Genomic DNA, 21944 nt, shown 5'->3' on the forward strand with positions numbered 1-21944 from the left:
ATGAGAATGAGAGTGATCCGGAATATCAGATACTTTCAGATGAAGAAAGTGTTGCAGAGGCGGTCAGTAGGACAGTAGCAGCAGTGACAAAGAAGACAAGATGCTGGTGACACTGCCAAAACTATTGGAATAACATAGCTGTATGGAGACTCCGCTACAATTTGTGGAATACATCAAGAATAGAAATATTATTATGGAAATCCCTAAATTCTTCGAGAATTTCAAAGTGGCATGCAATTAAAGTTAGACAGCTTTTTCAAACCATTACAAATTCTGTGATCACCTGATGCACCAGGGGTACCAGCCTGTCCACCCTCAATGTCGCCCAACAAACCACCAGCCTCTACCTCACATTGTTCACATACTACTGATACATCTGTATCACTAGCACAGCCTACAACCAGTAGTACACACTGGAGCTGCAAAGCTCCAGTGACTCAGAATAAATTTCCAAGGCTGCACTATACAGTCACACCATATCAACAGCACTTCACCATCATTGCTAAGTCTGATTTTAAAGTAAAAATGTTGAATTTACTATATTGTAGTGTACATTTACAGTATACAGATATTTTACACTCAGATTGGATAGTGTTTTTTCATGGTTCAATTATCAATGGTTTACTTTTACACTTTTTTTTTTTCATTGGAACCTAACTATTTTTACAATGCAGGAAATCCCACTTTATCATGAAAAAATTGACTATCATATTTGATAAAATACAAGCTAAATCGTGGCATGACTATCGAATGCTCATTTTATTTTACGAAACTTAGCAAATTACAGCATATTTCAAAATTAACAAGTGTTTGCTCTATTTTACGAATATCCCACATCTTAAAATGCTGGAGAGTTGGCTGACACAGTCAACCACGTTTGAGAAATTAATTGTAGGTGTGACAGCAGTTAGTGACCTTGACAAAATGCTCCCCCCTCTCTCTCTCTCTCTCTCTCTCTCTCTCTCTCTCTCTCTCTCTCTCTCTCTCTCTCTCTCTCTCTCTCTCTCTGTGTGTGTGTGTGTGTGTGTGTGTGTGTGTGTGTGTGTGTGTGTGTGTGTGTGTGAACTTACCTGAGAGAGAGAGAGAGAGAGAGAGAGAGAGAGAGAGAGAGAGAGAGAGAGAGAGAGAGAGAGAGAGAGAGAGAGAGAGAGAGAGAGAGAGAGAGAGACCATGCTGCACCACCAGCCACTGTCAAGGTCACCTACTGGCTGTCACACAGCCACAATTCATCTCTCTCTCTCTCTCTCTCTCTCTCTCTCTCTCTCTCTCTCTCTCTCTCTCTCTCTCTCTCTCTCTCTCTCTCTCTCTCTCTCCATATATGTTCATTATATTGAACTGCACAGCTACTTCATCATTTTCATTCATCTCATCCATCATCAGTAAGAACCTGCACTAGTTTTTTTTTTCATTAAGAGACAATAAATAGGCACTATAGGGTACTTTATTTATTCCTCTGTCTTTTATAATGTAACTGCTGATATTAGTCACTCTTAACATAACCTAACGCTTAGTGTCAGTACCTACAGACAATCGACTTCATCAAACCAATGTTCCCCCCTTTTAGTCTGTAGTACCAAGGTATGACTGTACAATGAAATCTCGGTTCTTGAACTTAATTCATTCCTGAATGCTGTTCAAAATCTGAAATGTTCGAAGACCAAAATTATTTTTCCCAAAAGAATCAATGTAAAATGGATTAATCCATTCCCAGACACCAGTCTACCTTGTCTTAGCAGCTAATGACAGATGCTCCCACAGCCAAGATGGCTGCTTCACAACATCTCCAGCTCATAAATTATTTATCCAGAAAAGATGTACTGAATGAACTTTGTGACAGAACTCATCAGAAGATAATGTTTAGACTGTGCAGGTATTCCCTTTGTCACCAATCTTGTGATAGAAACCTTACAAAGTGACAAAGAGAGGAGCAACCCTTTTATCACCAAAATGAAGATGATCATAACACTTAGACACCTTGCTGCTGGGAAAAGCTACTGGAAAAATGCAGTTGTGCAATAGTGATGGTGTTGTGGGTCATCAAGAGAGCCACAGGTGGCTTGGGATTACTCCTGAGTGCCCAAAACTTTGTTTACATTAAGGTTTTTCAATGGGATCACATTTACATTATTTCAAAGATTGAAATACTGTCCTTACACTCTGTCTCTTTCCTCCAAACATATAAAAACAAAGTAAATATTTATAGAAACTATAAATTAGTAATAAACAGCAGCTTCTGCTATATCTTTTAACATCTGAAATCAAGTAACTTTGTTCTAGAACCGAATTACAGTACCACAACCAAAGCAATAAGGAGTTCAAAATTTTGTTTGAAAAGCAATTTGTTCAAAAAAGGGAGGCATTTGGTGATATACACACACACAAACACAAACACACACACACACACACACACACACACACACACACACACACACACACACACACACACGAACACAGCGTAAAGAGGTATCTGAAAACTCTAGAATATTGAAACCACATGTTATGATGGTATATAAGTGCACTAGCCACAATCGTGTTGCTGTTGCAAAATCAATCATCCCAATGGATCGTTGTTTTACAGCACAAAAAGAAAAATTTTCCTTGGAAAATAATATGTTCTTGCCTGCAAAATAATTTAAGTTACCCACATTCATATTCTTTCCCTCAGAAAATGTCCTGGATCAATGGTAAACTAAACTGAAACATTTGTATATGTTCCCAGATGGGAGCATGTAGCCACCAGGACATATTTTTACATCCCCAGATGGTAAAGGTTAAACATGTTGCAACTCACCAGCTTCACAACAACTGCCCAGTGTTCCCGCCACAAGGGCCGCTGAGAGAACTGAAATGTGCCCATGCAGAATAGTTTAGGGGCCCCACTTCAGCAGCCAGTAAGTAAAGGTATAGGGAGCCCTCGTCTCTATCTTTGGGCCCCCCAAAAACCCCAAGGGCCCTGATGCAATGCACTGGCTGACACCCCCGCCAACCCAACCCACTCGGTTTGTCTGTGGGCTGCCACTCCTGTAAATGTTCCTTTACATCATATGACACTCTAAGTGATGTCAAATTGTGCTATGTTTCATGAATTTTTGCCTCTTTATGTATTTGTGTTTGTATTCCTGTACTGATGGTGGAGCTTCATTTTGTAAGCTGAATGATACCGGCTTGAACTGCTCCAGTATATTCAGCTGCTGCAGAAGCATTGGGGAAACATCTCTTACAGAGATGCTGATACACTCTGTAGAACACTGCTAACAGGGTGTCGTCTGTTAGGGTACCCATGTCTGTATTCTGCTGCTGCAGCCCAGGTATTTCCATCACAGAATGAATATCATGTCATGAATATCATCATATGAATATCATGTCTGAATATTCAATGTTACTGAATGTGAAAAGCATCTTCACCATAACAAAAAGATGCACTATGGCAGTCAGCTGATTGACCAGGCCTGTCACTTAGATGTCAAGATATCAACTGCATGTTGGGGGGGTGACAGACAGTTGCAGTGAGTTACCAAATATGTTTAAAGAGTAGCAATTAAAAATCACTGTATTGCTGTGTTACCTGTACCTTATTCTTCACTGACAAATATATTAAAATTCAATTTCTCATATGCTCACTGTTTCCTGTAAGGCTTTGACTGTGTAGATTATACACAAAAAAAATTATCACTTAATGCCTACATACACTTAATGCTACATACTCAAGTATGTAGCGAGCCGAGGAGGGAGGAAAGGAGGCAGACACCCACCAAGGTGAGCGGTTCCCACAACACACAACGTTAATTTCTCACTAAATAGAGCAAAACACAGCATATATGCATAAAGTATTCTTGACTTAGAATAACTTGAATTATCAAATCCTGAAGTATGTACTTTAGCTTGCAGGACACCCTGTGTGTGTGCATATATATATATATATATATATATATATATATATATATATATATATATATATATATATATATATATATATATATATATATATATATATATATATATATATATATATATATATATATATATATATATATATATATATATATATATATATATATATATATATACTAAGAAGGAGGCAGTAGACACCTGCCAAAACAATAATTACTCCCAGTGAGGTCTAAAGCACTGTTCAGGGGGTGCTGTGAACTTATCAATAAACCCAGCTGTGACCTCTCTGAACGTTTTCCTTTGTGTCTTACAAAACAAGGGGGCAGTCACAGCCTGCCCTCTAAAGACAACTCTCTTCCTCCACACAAAACTACAAGCACCTAATAACACACACACCCTTCACTCAAAAATTTTAAAATCAGCATGGTGACTCCTACACCAGCCTCAGAGTCCCCGTCTGGGGAGGGGACCATAAATTTCCCCAGGTCGGACTGCCTTTCTGTCGACGACCATAAGTGTCTTGACACCCCCCCCCCCCCTCAACTTTTTCTTCATTAACTTCTGTAACATTCGCGGTCTAAGATCTAAATTTCAATCTGTAGAACACCACCTCTCCTCTTCTAAACCTCATCTTCTTTTCCTCACTGAAACTCAGGTGTCTGAGCCCCTTTTCTGTTCCCTCCTACTTTCTCTATCTTCATTTTCGATCCAAAGCTGGATGCTGCATTTATGTGCTCAATGACTTAACCTGCTCTCGAGCCCAACTCTTGAATCTTCCGAGTTTTCCACCATCTGGCTATAACTACAGAGTCAATCTCATACTAAATTTATCTGTGCTGTATACCTCTCACCTAACTCCTCTGACTATAAGAAATTCTTTGACTACTAACTTCCAAAGTGGAGCACATTCTGACCATCTTCTCTTTTGCAGAGATCTCCATTCTTGGAGACTTCAATGTTCACCACCAGTTTTGGCTCTCCTCTCCCTTCACTGACCATCCTGGTGAACTAGCCTACAACTTTGCTATCCTCCATGACCTAGAGCAATTGGTGCAACATCCTACTCGTATTCCTGACCGTCTTGGAGATACACCCAACATTCTTGACCTTTTCCTGACCTCTAATCCTTCTGCTCATGCTGTCACCCATTCTTCTCTGTTGGGCTCCTCCGATCACAATCTCATATCTTTATCTTGTCCTATCGCTCCAATCCCTCCTCAGGATCCCCCTAAGCAAAGGTGCCTCTGGCATTTTGCCTCTGCTAGTTGGGGGGACCTGAGGAGGTATTTTGCTGATTTTTCTTGGAATGACTACTGCTTCCGTGTCAGAGACCTGTCATTGTGTGCTGAGCGCATAACAGAGGTGATAGTGTCTGGCATGGAAGCATACATTCCTCACTCTTTTTCTCGTCCTAAACCTTCTAAACCTTGGTTTAACACAGCTTGTTCTCGTGTTATACATGATAGAGAGGTGGCCCACAAAAGATACTTAAGGCTTCCATCACCAGAATCTCATGCACTTTATATTTCTGCCCAGAACCATGCCAAGTCTGTTCTCCAACTAGTCAAAAACTCCTTCATTACCAGAAAATGTCAAAACCTTTCAAGATCTAACTCCCCTCGTGATTTCTGGCATCTAGCCAAAAATATCTCCAATAACTTTGCTTCTTCTTCTTTCCCTCCTCTACTTCAACCAGATGGCACCACTGCTATCACATCTATTTCTAAAGCTGAACTCTTTGCTCAAACCTTTACTAAAAACTCTACGTTGGACGATTCTGGGCTTGTTCTTCCCTCTCCTCCACCCTCTGACTACTTCATGCCACCTATTAAAATTCTTTGCAATGATGTTTTCCATGCCCTCGCTGGCCTAAACCCTCGGAAGGCTTATGGACCTGATGGGGTCCCTCCTCTTTTTCTCCGAAACTGTGCTTCCGTGCTTGCACCTTGCCTAGTCAAACTCTTTCAGCTCTGTCTGTCAACATCTACCTTTCCTTCTTGCTGGAAATTTGCCTACATTCAACCTGTTCCTAAAAAGGGTGACCGTTCTAATCGCCCAAACTACCATCCTATTCCTTTAATTTCCTGCCTATCTAAAATTTTTGAATCTATCCTCAACTGGAAGATTCTTAAACATCTATCACTTCACAACCTTCTATCTGATCGTCAGTATGGGTTCCGTCAAGGCCGCTCTACTGGTGATCTTCTGGCTTTCCTTACTGAGTCTTGGTCATCCTCTTTTAGAGACTTTGGTGAAACTTTTGTTGTTGCCTTGGACATATCAAAAGCTTTTGATAGAGTCTGGCACAAAGCTTTGATTTCCAAACTACCCTCCTACGGTTTCTATCCTTCTCTCTGTAACTTCATCTCAAGTTTCCTTTCTGACCGTTCTATTGCTGCTGTGGTAGACAGTCACTGTTTTTCTCCTAAATCTATTAACAGTGGTGTTCCTCAGGGTTCTGTCCTGTCACCCAATCTCTTCTTATTATTCATTAATGATCTTCTAAACCAAACTTCTTGTCCTATCCACTCCTACGCTGATGGTACCACCCTGCACTTTTCCACGTCTTTTCATAGACGTCCAACCCTTCAGGAGGTAAACATATCACGCAGGGAAGCCACAGAACGCCTGACTTCTGATCTTTCTAAAATTTCTGATTGGGGCAGAGCAAACTTGGTATTGTTCAATACCTCAAAAACTCAATTCCTCCATCTATCAACTCGACACAACCTTCCAGACAACTATCCCCTCTTCTTCAATGACACTCAACTGTCCCCCTCTTCTACATCCTCGGTCTGTCCTTTACTTATAATCTGAACTAGAAACTTCACATTTCATCCCTAGCTAAAACAGCTTCTATGAAGTTAGGTGTTCTGAGATGTCTCCGCCAGTTTTTCTTACCCCCCCAGCTGCTAACTCTGTACAAGGGCCTTATCCGTCCATGCATGGAGTATGCTTCACATGTCTGGGGGGGTTCCACTTATACTGCTCTTCTAGACAGGCTGGAATCAAAAGCTTTTCGTCTCATCAACTCCTCTCCTCTAACTGACTGTCTTCAGCCTCTCTCTCACCGCCGCAATGTTGCATATCTAGCTTTCTTCTACCGCTATTTTCATGCTAACTGCTCTTCTGATCTTGCTAACTGCATGCCTCCCCTCCTTCCACAGCCTTGCTGCACAAGACTTTCTTCTTTCTCTCACCCCTATTCTGTCCACCTCTCTAACGCAAGAGTATTCTCAATCATTCATCCCTTTCTCTGGTAAACTCTGGAACTCCCTGCCTGCTTCTGTATTTCCACCTTCCTATGACTTGAATTCCTTCAAGAGGGAGGTTTCAAGACACTTATCCACCAATTTTTGACCACTGCCATGACCCTTTTACGGGACTGGCATTTCAGTGGGCATTTTTTTTTTATTGATTTTTGTTGCCCTTGGCCAGTGTCCTTCTTACATAAAAAAAAAAATATATATATATATATATATATATATATATATATATATATATATATATATATATATATATATATATATATATATATATATATTAATACGTCGAGGTCGTGTCAAGAAGCACACCTGACATAATGTAGAAATTTGTATAACTTTGAAGTTATTCTTCCCCACTTGATTTTTTTTCCACTCCTCTTCCTTCCTGAAAGCTGAAATTGGTAGAGAATATCATGGTTGGGGGAGCTGTCTCCCATGGTGTAGTTGGATTTTGCCCAGCTCTCCAAATTGCCCCAAGATAAATTTTGAAACATAATGTTTTGTTTGGGAAGGAGAGTGATTATATTATGTATAATAGTGAGGAGATGTTATATGCTAAATTTTACGTATATTATTTCATAATTAACTGCATTAATGGTGTTTTTACAGTTTTATGAAAACAAAAAGTTTGATATTTCTTCATTGTTTATAAAGCAAAACTGAAAAAAAAATGGAAGTAAACTACATTCAATTATAAATCATTTGTTGGGAAGGATCTTTTTTTATTTCCTTGAAAAATTCTTTTTGCTGTTTTTTTTTTTCAAATTTTGGTCAAGTCTAAAAAATATTGTTAATTTATAAATATAAATAACCTAAAACTTAAAAATCTGTTTCCAACAAAAAGAAAAAAAAAAATAGCAACTTTATCACTCCATATCCAAAAAGATTTATTAGAATTAGTGTAATGGTTAGCAAGAAATAACAAGAAGAAGAAAAAACAACAAACAAAGATATCTGGAGATAAGGGCAGCCAACTATTTTTGCCTTCTATTTTTACTTTTTCTGCAAAACAACATCCATCATGTATGTTATGTTATTCACTGACTCCTTACAAAGTAATACACAATATTCACATGACATTTTGGAGTAACTTCCTGGTACCTATTCCCCCTTTTTTTTAAAAGGTATTTCAAACTCATCGGGAGCTGCCACCTTCACTGTTGCCAGGTTTTGCTAATGCCCTCCTGTTTAATAGTCACCACTGAACTGAAGCTGTTTCTTTGCCTTCCTCTTCTTTCTACCTGCAACTAGCTCAAACCCCTTGTCACCTGTTTCCATGGACTAGAAGATGTCTTTGTCAGTCCCAAACAGGTGTGCCATCAAGTTAGCTTCTCTGACAAAATTGTGTTCTAAAGTCATCACCCAGGCCACAAATGTCACTCAAAAGAGGCCAGGATGTTTTACACTCAAAAGAGGCCAGGATGTTTTACTTTTGAACATTTGCCTTATAATTTTCCATGGAAAGACTCATTCAGCAGCAGGGACATTTCACAGGATTACACTGCAGCTGTTGCAGATAGCTGTCACATCTATGACAAAGTTGATGGACATAGAGTGACTGACAATGCCCCTACAGCACCTTCCAGGACACATCCATCCAGGACACAGGGCATGAGGTGGTGGAGGAGGCAGGCTGACAAAGTTGTTTTTTCTTCTTCACCACTTTCTTCAGCTTCTTTAACCTTATCTTGTTAATCCTTGATATCTTCCTCTTAATAGTGATAGGAAAAAAAAAAAGAGCTCCGTAGGTACAAGTAAAGTAAGATGGATGAGTGAGATCAGAGTGGAGAGATAACATCCATAACTTCTCTCTCTCTGGCATATCTGCTACAGCCTGAAGGGATGTGTGCTATTTATAACCTCAGTATAGTTACCAAATGTCTAGAGATGCCAGTGAATACCATGTACTGAGAATATTTCACCATTTATGAGTAATAATAAAGCAATATACAATGCTCGCTCGCTGGGCTGTGGAAGAGCATGACATCATGGGAGAGGTGAGAAGGGAAAGGGCCATGACATCTTTATTTTTGCAAATTTTGCAAAGAAACTTAGTCATAATAAGATCAAATGATACACGATGCAATGAAATTTTTTCCAATATTTTCATTTTTTATTTTCAACTTTATTTTTGCAGACAGTCCCCTTAATAGATTATAATCATGTTTATTCTCTTCCATTCAAGCTGGACTCTACTTTCAGTTAAGGAGCACTCATTAATGCTGTGAACCACCTATGTCAACTGCAGATGGCATTCCTTCGATATCTATCCCAACATTCCATCAACTCCAAGGGCCTTTCTACCACCTAATCCCTCCAACTGTTTCTGCACATCTTCTTCAGTCATTTAGATTTAATTTCCCCTAGACCTGTTTCCTCACTCATCTCACTCTACTCATTCTACAAATTGTCCTCTCTTTTGTAAACACTGATTAAAAACTCTTACTCATTATTTCTGCCATGTCAGCTGGATCATCACACATTTCACCATTCAACTTCAACCTATTTATTTTTTATCTGTGTTTCATTTTGCTATTCACATATCTGAAGAATAGTTTTGGTTCCCCATTACATTTGTCCATAACATCCTTCTCAATTTTTTTTTCCCTTTTTCCTCTAATAACTTAAATACTCATTTCTTGCAGTTGTGTAATTTTGCCACAGCTCCTGTGTACTTTTCCCTTCTATCTATTCCATGCCTTCTCCTTCTCCTCCCTTGCTACTTTGCATCTTCTATTATACTAGTTTTTGTTATATCTTCTCTTTGTATTTACTTTTGATCCACATCTTTCCAGGTTATTTCTGCTCAGCGGGCTACACCGCACACCAGGAAAGGAACTTTTGATACACTATAACTCTACTCTCAAGGGTCACAGCACACTGGAAAGTACATCATCATATTCAGAATTACATAGAGAAATGGATTTTTTAAATAAAACTATCGTCTGGCATTTTCTAAGTTGCCATATTTACCCAGAAATGGAGATGAAAATTAATTTAATTACCAATAAGGCAAGGGTTAACCTGTTAAAAATGTTTATGTATATGGGCCCTGGTGGAAAGGTTGACACATTTAAGAACATAAGAACATTTAAGAACATTTAAGAACATAAGAACATAAGAAATAAGGGAAGCTACAAGAAGCGACCAGGCTTACACGTGGTAGTCCCTTTATGAAATATACCTACCTATTTCCACCTATCATCCCCATCCATAAACCCATCTAATCTTCTCTTAAAGTTCCCTGATGTCCTAGCACTAACAACATGATTACTGAGTCCGTTCCACTCATCTACCATTCTATTTGAGGACCAATTTCTTCCTATCTGCTTCCTAAACTTAAATTTTTCAAGCTTGAACCCATTATTTCTTGTTCTATCCTAGTTGCTGATCCTAAGAATTTTGCTTACATCCCCCTTGTTATAACCCTTATACCACTTAAAGACTTCTATCAGGTCCCCTCTTAATATACGTCTCTCTAAGGAATGTAAATTTAACAGCTTCAATCTCACTTCATAAGGAATACTCCTCATCCCCTGTATCCTTTTAGTCATTCTCCTCTGTGTGGTGAACAGATTCATATTCACCAATCTACAAACCTCACAAACTTAATACATCATAACTAGCAGTAACTGCAGAATCATTTACCTTGTTACATTTTAGTTCTATCATTACTAAAAGCCATAATAATAAAAATAACAAAACACAAAAAATGAACACTTGGCATCAGTGTTCAGTAGATAATATCTAAATACATGAACACTTAAAAAACAGAAAATAAAAACCATTTCCATTACCAATAACATAATTCTGCTTCCATTTGCAAATTTGAGCAAGAAAGCCACAGCTGTTTGTTGCAACATTTTTGTGGAAAACTGGAAATGTCAAAGTTCTCAATGAAATAATCAACAACATACAAATATAAAGAATATAAGGGCAACATTGTCATCATATAATACAGTTATATTTTCACAAGGGATTAGAGAGAGAGAGAGAGAGAGAGAGAGAGAGAGAGAGAGAGAGAGAGAGAGAGAGAGAGAGAGAGAGAGAGAGAGAGAGAGAGAGAGAGAGAGAGAGAGAGAGAGAGAGAGAGAGAGAGAGAGAGAGAGAGAGAGAGAGAGAGCACTGCCTGTCACCAGACATCTAGCCAAAAACACTTCCAATAACTTTGCTTCTTCTTTCCCTCCTTTATGTCAACCAGATGGCACCACTGCTATCACATCTATCTCTAAAGCTGAACTCTTTGCTAAAGCCTTTATCAAAAACTCTACCTTGGATGATTCAGGGCTTGTTCCTCCCTCTCCTCCACTTTCCAACTACTTCATGCAACCTATTAAAATTCTTCGCAATGATGTTTTCCATGCCCTAGCAGGCCTAAACCCTTGGAAGGCTTGTGGGCCTGATGGGGTCCTTGGATGATTCAGGGCTTGTTCCTCCCTCTCCTCCACTTTCTGACTACTTCATGCTACCTATTAAAATTCTGCGTAATGATGTTTTTCATGCCCTAGCAGGCTTAACCCTTGGAAGGCTTATGAACCTGATGGGGTCTCTCCTATTGTTCTCAGAAACTGTGCCTCCATGCTTGCACCTTGCCCAGTCAAACTCTTTCAACTCTGTCTGTCAAAATCTACCTTGCCTTCTTGCTGGAAGTTTGCCTACATTCAGCCTGTTCCTAAAAAGGGTGACCATTCTAATCTCTCAAACAACCATCCTATTGCTTTAATTTCCTGCATATCTAAAGTTTTTGAGTCTATCCTCAACAGGAAGATTCTTATACATCTATCACTTCACAATCTTCCATGTGATCACCAGTATGGGTTCTATCAAGGCCACTCTATGGTTGATCTGGCTTTCCTTACTGAGTCTTGATCATCCTCTTTTAGGGAATTTGGTGAAACCTTAGACATATCAAAAGCTTTTGATAGTCTGGCACAAAGCTTTGATTTCCAAACTACCCTCCTATGGCTTCTATCCTTCTCTCTGTAACTTCACCTCAAGTTTCCTTTCTGACCATTCTATTGCTGCTGTGGTAGACGGTCACTATTCTTCTCCTAAATCTATTAACAGTGGTGTTCCTCAGGGTTCTGTCCTATTACCCATTCTCTTCCTATTATTCATCAATGACTTTCTAAACTAAACTTCTTGTTCTATCCACTCCTACACTGACAATACCACCCTGCACTTTTCTACGTCTTTTCGTAGATGTCCAACCATTCAGAAAGTAAACAGTTCACGCTGAGAAGCCACAGAATGCCGGACTTCTGATCTCTCTAAAAATTTCTGATTTGGACAGAGCAAACTTGGTATTGTTCAGTGCCTCAAAAACTCAATTCCTCCATCTATCAACTCAACACAACCTTCCAGACGAGTATCCCCTCTTCCTCAATGACACTTAACTCTTCTACAATGAATATCCTCAGTCTGTCCTTTTCTTATGATCTAAACTGGAAACTTCACATCTCATCTCTAGCTAAACCAGTTTCTATGAAATAAGGCTTTCTGAGATGCTCCACCAGTTTTTCTCACCCTCCCAGCTGCTAACTTTATACAAAGCCCTTATTTGTCCATGTATGGAGTATGTTTCATATGTCTGGGGAGGGGTCCACTCATACTGCTCTTCTAGACAGGGTGGAATGAAAAGCTTTTTGTCTCATCAACTCCTCTCCTCTAACTAAATGTCTTCAGCCTCTCTATTATCACCACAATGGTGCATCTCTAGCTGTCTTCTACCACTATTTTCATGCTAACTGCTCTTCTGATCTTGCTAACTGTATGCTTCCCCTCCTTCTGCACCTCACTGCACAAGACCTTCTTCTTTCTCTTACCCCTATTCTGTCCACCTCTCTAATGCAAGAGTTAAACAGTATTCTCAATCATTCATCCTTTTCTCTGGTAAACTCTGAAACTCCTTGCCTGCTTCTGTATTTCCACCTACCTATGACTTGGAGTTCCTTCAAAAGGGAGGTTTCAAGACACTTATCCTTCAATTTTTGACTACCACTTTGGACCCTATTCAGGGACCAGTATCTTAGTGGGCTTTTTTTTTTTTTTTTTTTTTTTTTAATTGGAGTTTTGTTGGCCTTGGCTGGTGCCCCTCCTACATTAAAAAATAAATAAATAAATAAATAAATAAATAAATAAATAACTTTCTACCATGGTAAGAGTTAACATGATCATATCAATCAGATGCAAGATGTTTTCTTCTGTACAAAGCAGTCAATTATATAAAACATATTCCACTTAAAAGACTACATAGATAATCATATGAAAGTACTTACTATGCATGAATTATTGGGTAAGTTGTGGTACTTTAAAAGATCAAGAGGTGTAGTATGTAGTGTGAGATCGGTCAAGTTAGGAGCTGCCACCAGAAGTGCTGCCAGGTCTAATGGTTTCATGTTTGCTGTGTCCAATTCCAGCTTCCTCAGTGGCACTGTGTGGAAGAGCTAATGGTTTAAGACAGAAAAAAATGTGAATTAGAACAAACCATTAGAAACAATAATAATCATCAGATTAAGAAATAAAATGCCTAAAAACTTGAAAAACTGTAATGATCATGAAATTTAGAAATAAGATGCTTGAAAAATTTTAAAAAATAATAATCATGAGATTTATTAATAAAATGCTTTAAAGAAACTAGAAAAATCAAGAGATTTATAAATAAAAGGCTTGAAAAATTTTTAAAAGTAATAATGATCAGCAGCTACAAGATTCCACTAATATTACAGTAAGTTCTGGAAATGCATGCTGGAAATTCATTGTCCTCTCATTAAACAAGTCTTCTGTAATTGTCATGATAATCTAAATTTAGATACAGTATAATAATGGTGCATGAAAGATGTCATTACCAATCTCTTAAATTTAACTATGTATCTAGATGGCAAAACAAAAAAAATAAATGGGATTATGAAGTTAAAATCACTCAAGTGGCAAAGAAAACACTGAACTTTTTTTTTCAGTTATTTAGCAAAACAATAAAATCATGAGATAATAATGTGCCTTTATTAGATAAGAATATCAAATTAGTAGATACCTGCTGAAACGATAATTACTCCCAGTGAGGTCTAAAGCACTGTTCAGGGGGTGCTATGAACTTATCATTAAACCCAGCTGTGACCTCACTGAACATTTCCCTTTGTGTCTCACAACAAAGGGGCAGGCACAGCCTGCCCTATAAAGACAATTCTCTTCCTCCACACAAAACTACAATCACCTAATAACACACACACCCTTCACTCAAAAATTTTAAAATCATCATGGCGACTCCTACACCAGCCTCGGAGTCCCCATCTGGGGAGGGGACCATAAATGTCCCCAGGTCGGACTGCCTTTCTGTTGACGACCCTAAGTGTCTTGACACCCCCCTCAACTTTTTCTTCATTAACTTCTGCAACATTCGCGGTTTAAGATCTAATTTTCAATCCGTAGAACACCACCTCTCCTCTTCTAAACCTCATCTTCTTTTCCTCACTGAAACTCAGGTGTCTGAGGCAACTGACAGTAGCCCCTTTTCTGTTCCTTCCTACTTTTTCTAACCTAATTTTCGATCCAAAGCTGGATGCTGCGTTTATGTGCGCAATGACTTAACGTGCTCTCGTACCCATGCTCTTGAATCTTCCAAGTTTTCCACCATCTGGCTACGACTACAGAGTCATCACTCTCATACTAAATTTATCTGTGCTGTATACCTCTCACCTAACTCCTCTGACTATAAGAAATTCTTTGACTGCTTAACTTCCCTCTTCCCTTTTGCAGAGATCTCCATTCTTGGAGACTTCAATGTTCACCACCAGCTTTGGCTTTCCCATCCCTTCACTGACCATCCTGGTGAACTAGCCTACAACTTTGCTATCCTCCATGACCTAGAGCAATTGGTGCAACAACCTACTCGTATTCCTGACCGTCTTCAAGATACGCCCAACACTCTTGACCTTTTCCTGACCTCTAATCCTTCTGCTTATGCTGTCACCCTTTCTTCTCCGTTGGGCTCCTCCGATCACAATTTCATATCTTTATCTTGTCCTATCACTCCAATCCCTCCTCAGGATCCCCCTAAGCGAAGGTGCCTCTGGCATTTTGCCTCTGCTAGTTGGGGGGACCTGAGGAGGTATTTTGCTGATTTTCCTTGGAAAGACTACTGCTTCTGTGTCAGAGACCCGTCTTTGTGTGCTGAGCACATAACAGAGGTGATAGTGTCTGGCATGGAGGCGTACATTCCTCACTCTTTTTCTCGTACTAAACCTTCTGAACCTTGGTTTAACACAGCTTGTTCTCGTGCTATACATGATAGAGAGGTGGCCCACAAAAGATACTTAAGCCTTCCATCACCAGAATCTCATGCACTTTATATTTCTGCCCGGAGCCATGCCAAGTCTGTTCTCCGACTAGCCAAAAACTCCTTCATTAACAGAAAATGTCAAAACCTTTCAAGATCTAACTCCCCTCGTGATTTCTGGCATCTAGCCAAAAATATCTCCAATAACTTTGCTTCTTCTTCTTTCCCTCCTCTATTTCAACCAGAAGGCACCATTGCTATCACATCTATTTCTAAAGCTGAACTCTTCACTCAAACCTTTGCTAAAAACTCTACGTTGGACGATTCTGGGCTTGTTCCTCCCTCTCCTCCACACTCTGATTACTTCATGCCACGTATTAAAATTCTTCACAATGATGTTTTCCATGCCCTCGCTGGCCTAAACCCTCGGAAGGCTTATGGACCTGATGGGGTCCCTCCTATTGTTTCCCAAAACTGTGCCTCTGTGCTTGCACCTTGCCTAGTCAAACTCTTTCAGCTCTGTCTGTCAACATCTACCTTTCCTTCTTGCTGGAAGTTTGCCTATATTCAACCTGTTCCTTTTTTAAAAAGGGTGACCGTTCTAATCCCTCAAACTACCGTCCTATTGCTTTAATTTCCTGCCTATCTAAAGTTTTTGAATCTATCCTCAACAGGAATATTCTTAAACATCTATCACTTCACAACCTTCTATCTGATCACCAGTATGGGTTCCATCAAGGCCGCTCTACTGGTGATCTTCTGGCTTTCCTTACTGAGTCTTGGTCATCCTCTTTTAGAGATTTTGATGAAACTTTTGCTGTTGCCTTGGACATATCAAAAGCTTTTGATAGAGTCTGGCACAAAGCTTTGATTTCCAAACTACCCTCCTATGGTTTCTATCCTTCTCTCTGTAACTTCATCTCAAGTTTCCTTTCTGACCGTTCTATTGCTGCTGTGGTAGATGGTCACTGTCCTTCTCCTAAATCTATTAACAGTGGTGTTCCTCAGGGTTCTGTCCTGTCACCCACTCTCTTCTTATTATTCATTAATGATCTTCTAAACCAAACTTCTTGTTCTATCCACTCCTACGCTGATGATACCACTCTGCACTTTTCCACGTCTTTTCATAGACGTCCAACCCTTGAAGAGGTAAACATATCACGCAGGAAAGCCACAGAACGCTTGACTTCTGATCTTTCTAAAATTTCTGATTGGGGCAGAGCAAACTTGGTATTGTTCAATGCCTCAAAAACTCAATTCCTCCTTCTATCAACTTGACACAACCTTCCAGACAACTATCCCCTCTTCTTCAATGACACTCAACTGTCCCCCTCTTCTACACTGAACATCCTCGGTCTGTCCTTTACTTATAATCTGAACTGGAAACTTCACATCTCATCTCTAGCTAAAACAGCTTCTATGAAGTTAGGGGTTCTGAGACATCTCCGCCAGTTTTTCTCACCTCCCCAGCTGCTAACTCTGTACAAGGGCCTTATCCGTCCATGTATGGAGTATGCTTCACATGTCTGGGGGGGTTCCACTCATACTGCTCTTCTAGACAGGGTAGAATCAAAAGCTTTTCATCTCATCAACTCCTCTTCTCTAACTGACTGTCTTCAGCCTCTCTCTCACTGCCGCAATGTTGCATATCTAGCTGTCTTCTACCGCTTTTTTAATGCTAACTGCTCTTCTGATCTTGCTAACTGCATGCCTCCCCTCCTTCCACGGCCTCGCTGCACAAGACTTTGTTCTTTCTCTCACCCCTATTCTGTCCACTTCTCTAAGGCAAGAGTTAACCAGTATTCTCAATCATTCATCCCTTTCTCTGGTAAACTCTTGAATTCCCTGCCTGCTTCTGTATTTCCACCTTCCTATGACTTGAATTCCTTCAAGAGGGAGGTTTCAAGACACTTATTCATCAATTTTTGACCACTGCTTTGACCCTTTTGGGGGACTGGCATTTCAGTGGGCATTGTTTTTTATTGGATTTTTGTTACCCTTGGCAACATAAATCCTTCCTACATAAAAAAAAAAAAAACTGAGGGATGGCCTCTATTCTTAGCATAACATTTAGTGAAAATAACAAAATAACACACTTCCTAACCCCACAGAAAATTTCTCAAGGTCCTGATGAAGAAATGCTCACAATAACCAAAATACAGTCATGAAGTGCAAAATTACTTGCAAAAAAAAAATTTCAAAATAAATTCATTGGGCCTGATGATATATCACCAAGGGTGCTGAAAGAATGTTGCATCCAACTAGAATACCCTACAATATTACTATTTAATAAGTCACTAGCTCAAGGTAAAATATCCAAAGAATAGACAACGGCAAACATAATGCTGCTCTTTTAAAAAAGAAGATAAAAAAACAAGCTCTAAATTATCAAACCTACTAGTTTTACATAAGTCATAATTAAGTTCTTTGAGAAAATTGTCAGACAAAATAATATAATTTCTTGAAGAAAAACTAATAACAGATAACCCACACAGCTTTTGTAGTAACAGACCATGCCTAACTAAGTTAATAGATTTCTTTAATGATGTATACGTGAGATAGAATGTACTGTATGACATAATTTACCTTTATTTTCAAAAAGCATCTGATAAGGTTTCTCACAATAGGTTGATCTCAAAATTGCAATCACATGGAAAAAGTAGAACATTTATGTGAATGGGTAAAGTACTGGCTCTCAGACCATAAGCAATGTATTGTTTTAAATGGAGAAGCATCAAGATGGCTTAACATAAGTGATGGCATCTCCCAAGCATCAGTATTGGGAAAAACATTTTTTTTTTATGTAGCAAAGGGTAACAAAAATGTTGAAAAAAAGGCCCACTGAGATGCCAGTCCCCAAAACAGAACTCAGAAATGATTGTTGAATACTGAAGGATAAGTGTCTTGAGACTTCACTCTGGTAAGAGTTCAAGTCATAGGAAAGAGAAATACAGAAGCAGGCAGGGATTTTTTTTTTTCTTTTATGTAGGAGGGACACTGGCCAAGGGCATCAAGTTTACCAGAAAAGGGAATGAATGACTTGAAAATACTGGTCAACTCTTGCATTAAAGAGATGGACAGAACAGAGATGAAAGTAAAAAATCTTTTGCAACAAGGCAACAAGAGGAGGGGACAAATGCAATTAGCAAAATCAGAAGACCCGTTAGCATGAAAATAGCAGTAGAACATAGGAGATGCAACACTGCAGCAATGAGAAAGAGGCTGAAGACAGTTAGAAGAGAGGGCTTAATAAGATGAAAAGCCTTTGATTCCATCCCACCCAAAAGAGCAGTATGGATGGAAACCCCCATAAAAGAGAAACATATAACATGCATGGGCAGAGTTAGCAATTAAGGAAATAAGAAAAACTGATGGAAATGACTGAAAATGCCTAACTCCATAGAAGCTGTTTTAGCTAGACATGAGATGTGAAGTTTCCAGTTTAGATTATAAGTTCAGGAAAGACCAGGGATGTTCAATGTAGAAGATGGGGACAGTTGAGTGTCATTGAAAAAGAGGGATGACTGTCTGGAAGGGTGTGTCGAGTTGAAAGATGGAGGAATTGAGGCATTGAACAATACTAGGTTTGCTCTGCCCCAATCAGAAATTTTTGAGATATCAAAGTCAGGGGTTCTGTGGCTTCCCTGTATAAGCTGTTTAATACCTGCAAGGTTGGACATCTATGAAAAGATATGAAAAAGTGCTGGGTGATGTCATCAGCATAGTAGTGGACAGGACAAGAAGTTTGGTTTAGAAGATCATTGATAAATAACAGGAAGAAAGTGAGTGACAGGACACCAATATTAATAGATTTAGGAGAAGAACAGAGACCATCTACCACACCAGCAATAGGACAGTCAGAAAGGAAACTTGAGATGAAGTTACAGAGAGAAGAGAAGTCCTGTCACCCACTTTCTTCCTGTTATTCATCAATGGTCTTCTAAACTAAACTTCTTGAACTATCCACTACTACACTGATGACATCACCCTGCACTTTTTCATATCTTTTCATAGATGTCCAATCTTGCAGGTATTAAACAGCTTATACAGGGGAGCCACAGAACCCCTGACATTGATATCTCAAAAATTTCTGATTGGGGCAGAAGGATAGAAGCCATACGAGGGTAGTTTGGAAATCAAAGCTTTGTGCCATACATTATCAAATACTTTTGATATATCTAAGGCAACAGCAAAATCCCTAAAAGAGGATGACCAAGACTCAGTACGGAAAGCCAGATCACCAATAGAGTGGCCTTGACAGAACCCAAACTGGTGATCATATTTAAGGTTGTGAAGTGTAGATGTTTAAGAATCTTCTTGTTGAGGACAGATTAAAGGAAACTATAGAAAAACAGGAAAATAAAGCAATAGGATGGTAGTTTGAGAGATTAGAGTGGTCACCCTCTTTAGGAAAAGGCTGAATGTAGGCAAACTTCCAGCAAGGAAAGGTAGATGTTGATAGAGTTGGAAGAGTTTAATTAGGCAAGGTGCAAGCACAGAGGCACAATTTTGGAGAACAATAGGAGGGACCCCATCAGATCCATAAGCCTTCTGAAGTTTAAGGCCAGCAAAGGCATGGAAAACATCACTGCGAAGGATCTTAAGGGTAGCATGAAATAGTCAGAGGGTAGAGGAGAGGGAGGAACAAGCTCTGAATCATTCAAGGTAGAGTTTTTAGCACAAGTTTGAGCAAAGAGTTCAGCTTTTGAGATGGATGAGATCACAGTGGTGCCATCAGGTTGAAATAAAGGATGGAAACATGAAGAAGCAAAGTTATTGGAGATGTTTTTAGCCAGGTGCCAGAAATCATGAGGGGAGTTAGATCTAGCTAGATTTTGACATGTTCTATTGATAAAGGAGTTTTTGGGTAGTTGGAGAACAGACTTGGCATGATTCCAGGCAGATATATAAAGTGCATGCATAATACAGTAAAACCTCCATAAACCGAACTAACTATATGGCGTGAAGTGGCCGATGGTTTATCCGAAAGTTTGGTTTCTATGTACGTAAGTATGTACGTTTATTGTTATTTACAGCATATTTGTTAGAACATTATAAGCCCCAACATAGATATTTACAGCATATTTTGTTATTAGACGCAATTATTATGTACGCAATGCACTAACTAAGTTACTTAAGAGTTCACTTAATATTAAACGGCTACATACTTAGTGTTCACTTAAGAGCTCACTTAAATGTACAGCACACTGGTCACATAAAAGCTAACATAACATTATGTACTGTACTGCTAGTGTGCTTTTGCTTGTCACTCAATTCAACTTCAATTTCAAATTCAATTTCATTTTCAATTTCAATTGTTTATTGACCACAAAATCATAATAGTACATATAACTAGTTAAAACGATCTTTATAACAATCACGGCAAAAATATATAAGACGTGAAAAACATGCGACTTATTTGTAATCCAACACAGAATATCTCACCATTATAAAAGTAGTGTATCTCCTGCACTTAAAAAACAAAAATATATCCTTAATTTGCAATTATAAAAACAAATTAATATTAAAATTCAAACAAAAGCACATTTTTCAATAAAACACAAACATAAAACAACATAAAACTATTTTCACGAATCCTGTGCCCATACCATTAAATTAAAAACATTCCATAAATAAAACTGACAAAACCACATCTAAACTGCAAAGTCATAGAACTCATAAAACCCTAAAACAAAAGAGAAATAAAAGGTAAAACACATGAACACTAAAGGAAATATCAAATGAAACAGTCAAATACATAAACAATAAAGGAAATATCAATTGAAAAAGTAAAATATATAAACACTAAAGAAATATCAAATGGAAAAGTCAAATACATAAACAATAAAGAAAATATCAATTGAAAAAGTAAATCCATAAACATTAAAAGAAATATCAAACAAAAAAGTAAAATACATGAACATTAAAAGAACTATCAAATGGGTAAAAATTGACAAGGACTTAAGCAAAACTGAAGTTATCATACATTAAAAGAAAAGAAAACATACCATCTGCAGGAAATGTAACATATCTGTGTAAAACGTGACATAACAGTATACACTATCTTAGGTACGAGAAACTGATCACGCATGTCCATCAGCTGCTTCCAAGATGTGAACACATACTGAGCACGGATATCATCAGTGAGGGGACAAGATTCTAATGCATGTAGTTCTGTCAGTACGCTCCCGCAAGGACACAGACATTCTTCCACAGGTAGGCACCCACGACTGTGCCTGTTCCATCTTCCACACTCGATAGCCAGTTTATGTCCACTCAGCCTAAACTGGCTGTATGCAATTCTGTTGTGTTCACTGACATTATTCTCCCTCATGTAACATACATCGATAGTCAGGTTAGGGTTGAGCAGCCGGTATATAACACGCCTCAAGGACATGGATTCACAAATAGAACATTTCATGTAGTTAAGTCCTACTTCGCAATCATTTGTGTTATCTGTGATCAGGCCTTGTACATGCCTACATGTCGCAGTGTTTGTAGCAAGAACCAAC

At 38.8% G+C, this 21944-nt stretch overlaps 1 protein-coding gene across 7 annotated transcripts in view; it reads right to left on the reverse strand.

The window, feature by feature from the left end:
* LOC135094094 (uncharacterized) overlaps positions 1 to 21944 on the reverse strand; it is a 170194-nt gene that overhangs the window by 40918 nt on the left and 107332 nt on the right. For 6 of the 7 annotated variants that reach the window (XR_010263594.1, XM_063993884.1, XM_063993881.1 and 3 more), the window contains one exon: positions 13436 to 13603. The exons of the other annotated variant lie outside the window; for it this stretch is intronic. Coding sequence is in view for 5 of the 6 variants with exons in the window: in XM_063993884.1 (XP_063849954.1) it covers positions 13436 to 13603 (168 nt within the window). In the remaining variant the exon portion in view is untranslated. The remainder of the gene's footprint in view (positions 1 to 13435; positions 13604 to 21944) is intronic. 7 annotated transcript variants of the gene reach the window in all.

This window comes from Scylla paramamosain, chromosome 44, assembly GCF_035594125.1.
Source record: "Scylla paramamosain isolate STU-SP2022 chromosome 44, ASM3559412v1, whole genome shotgun sequence".
Taxonomy (NCBI): Eukaryota; Metazoa; Arthropoda; class Malacostraca; order Decapoda; family Portunidae; genus Scylla; species Scylla paramamosain.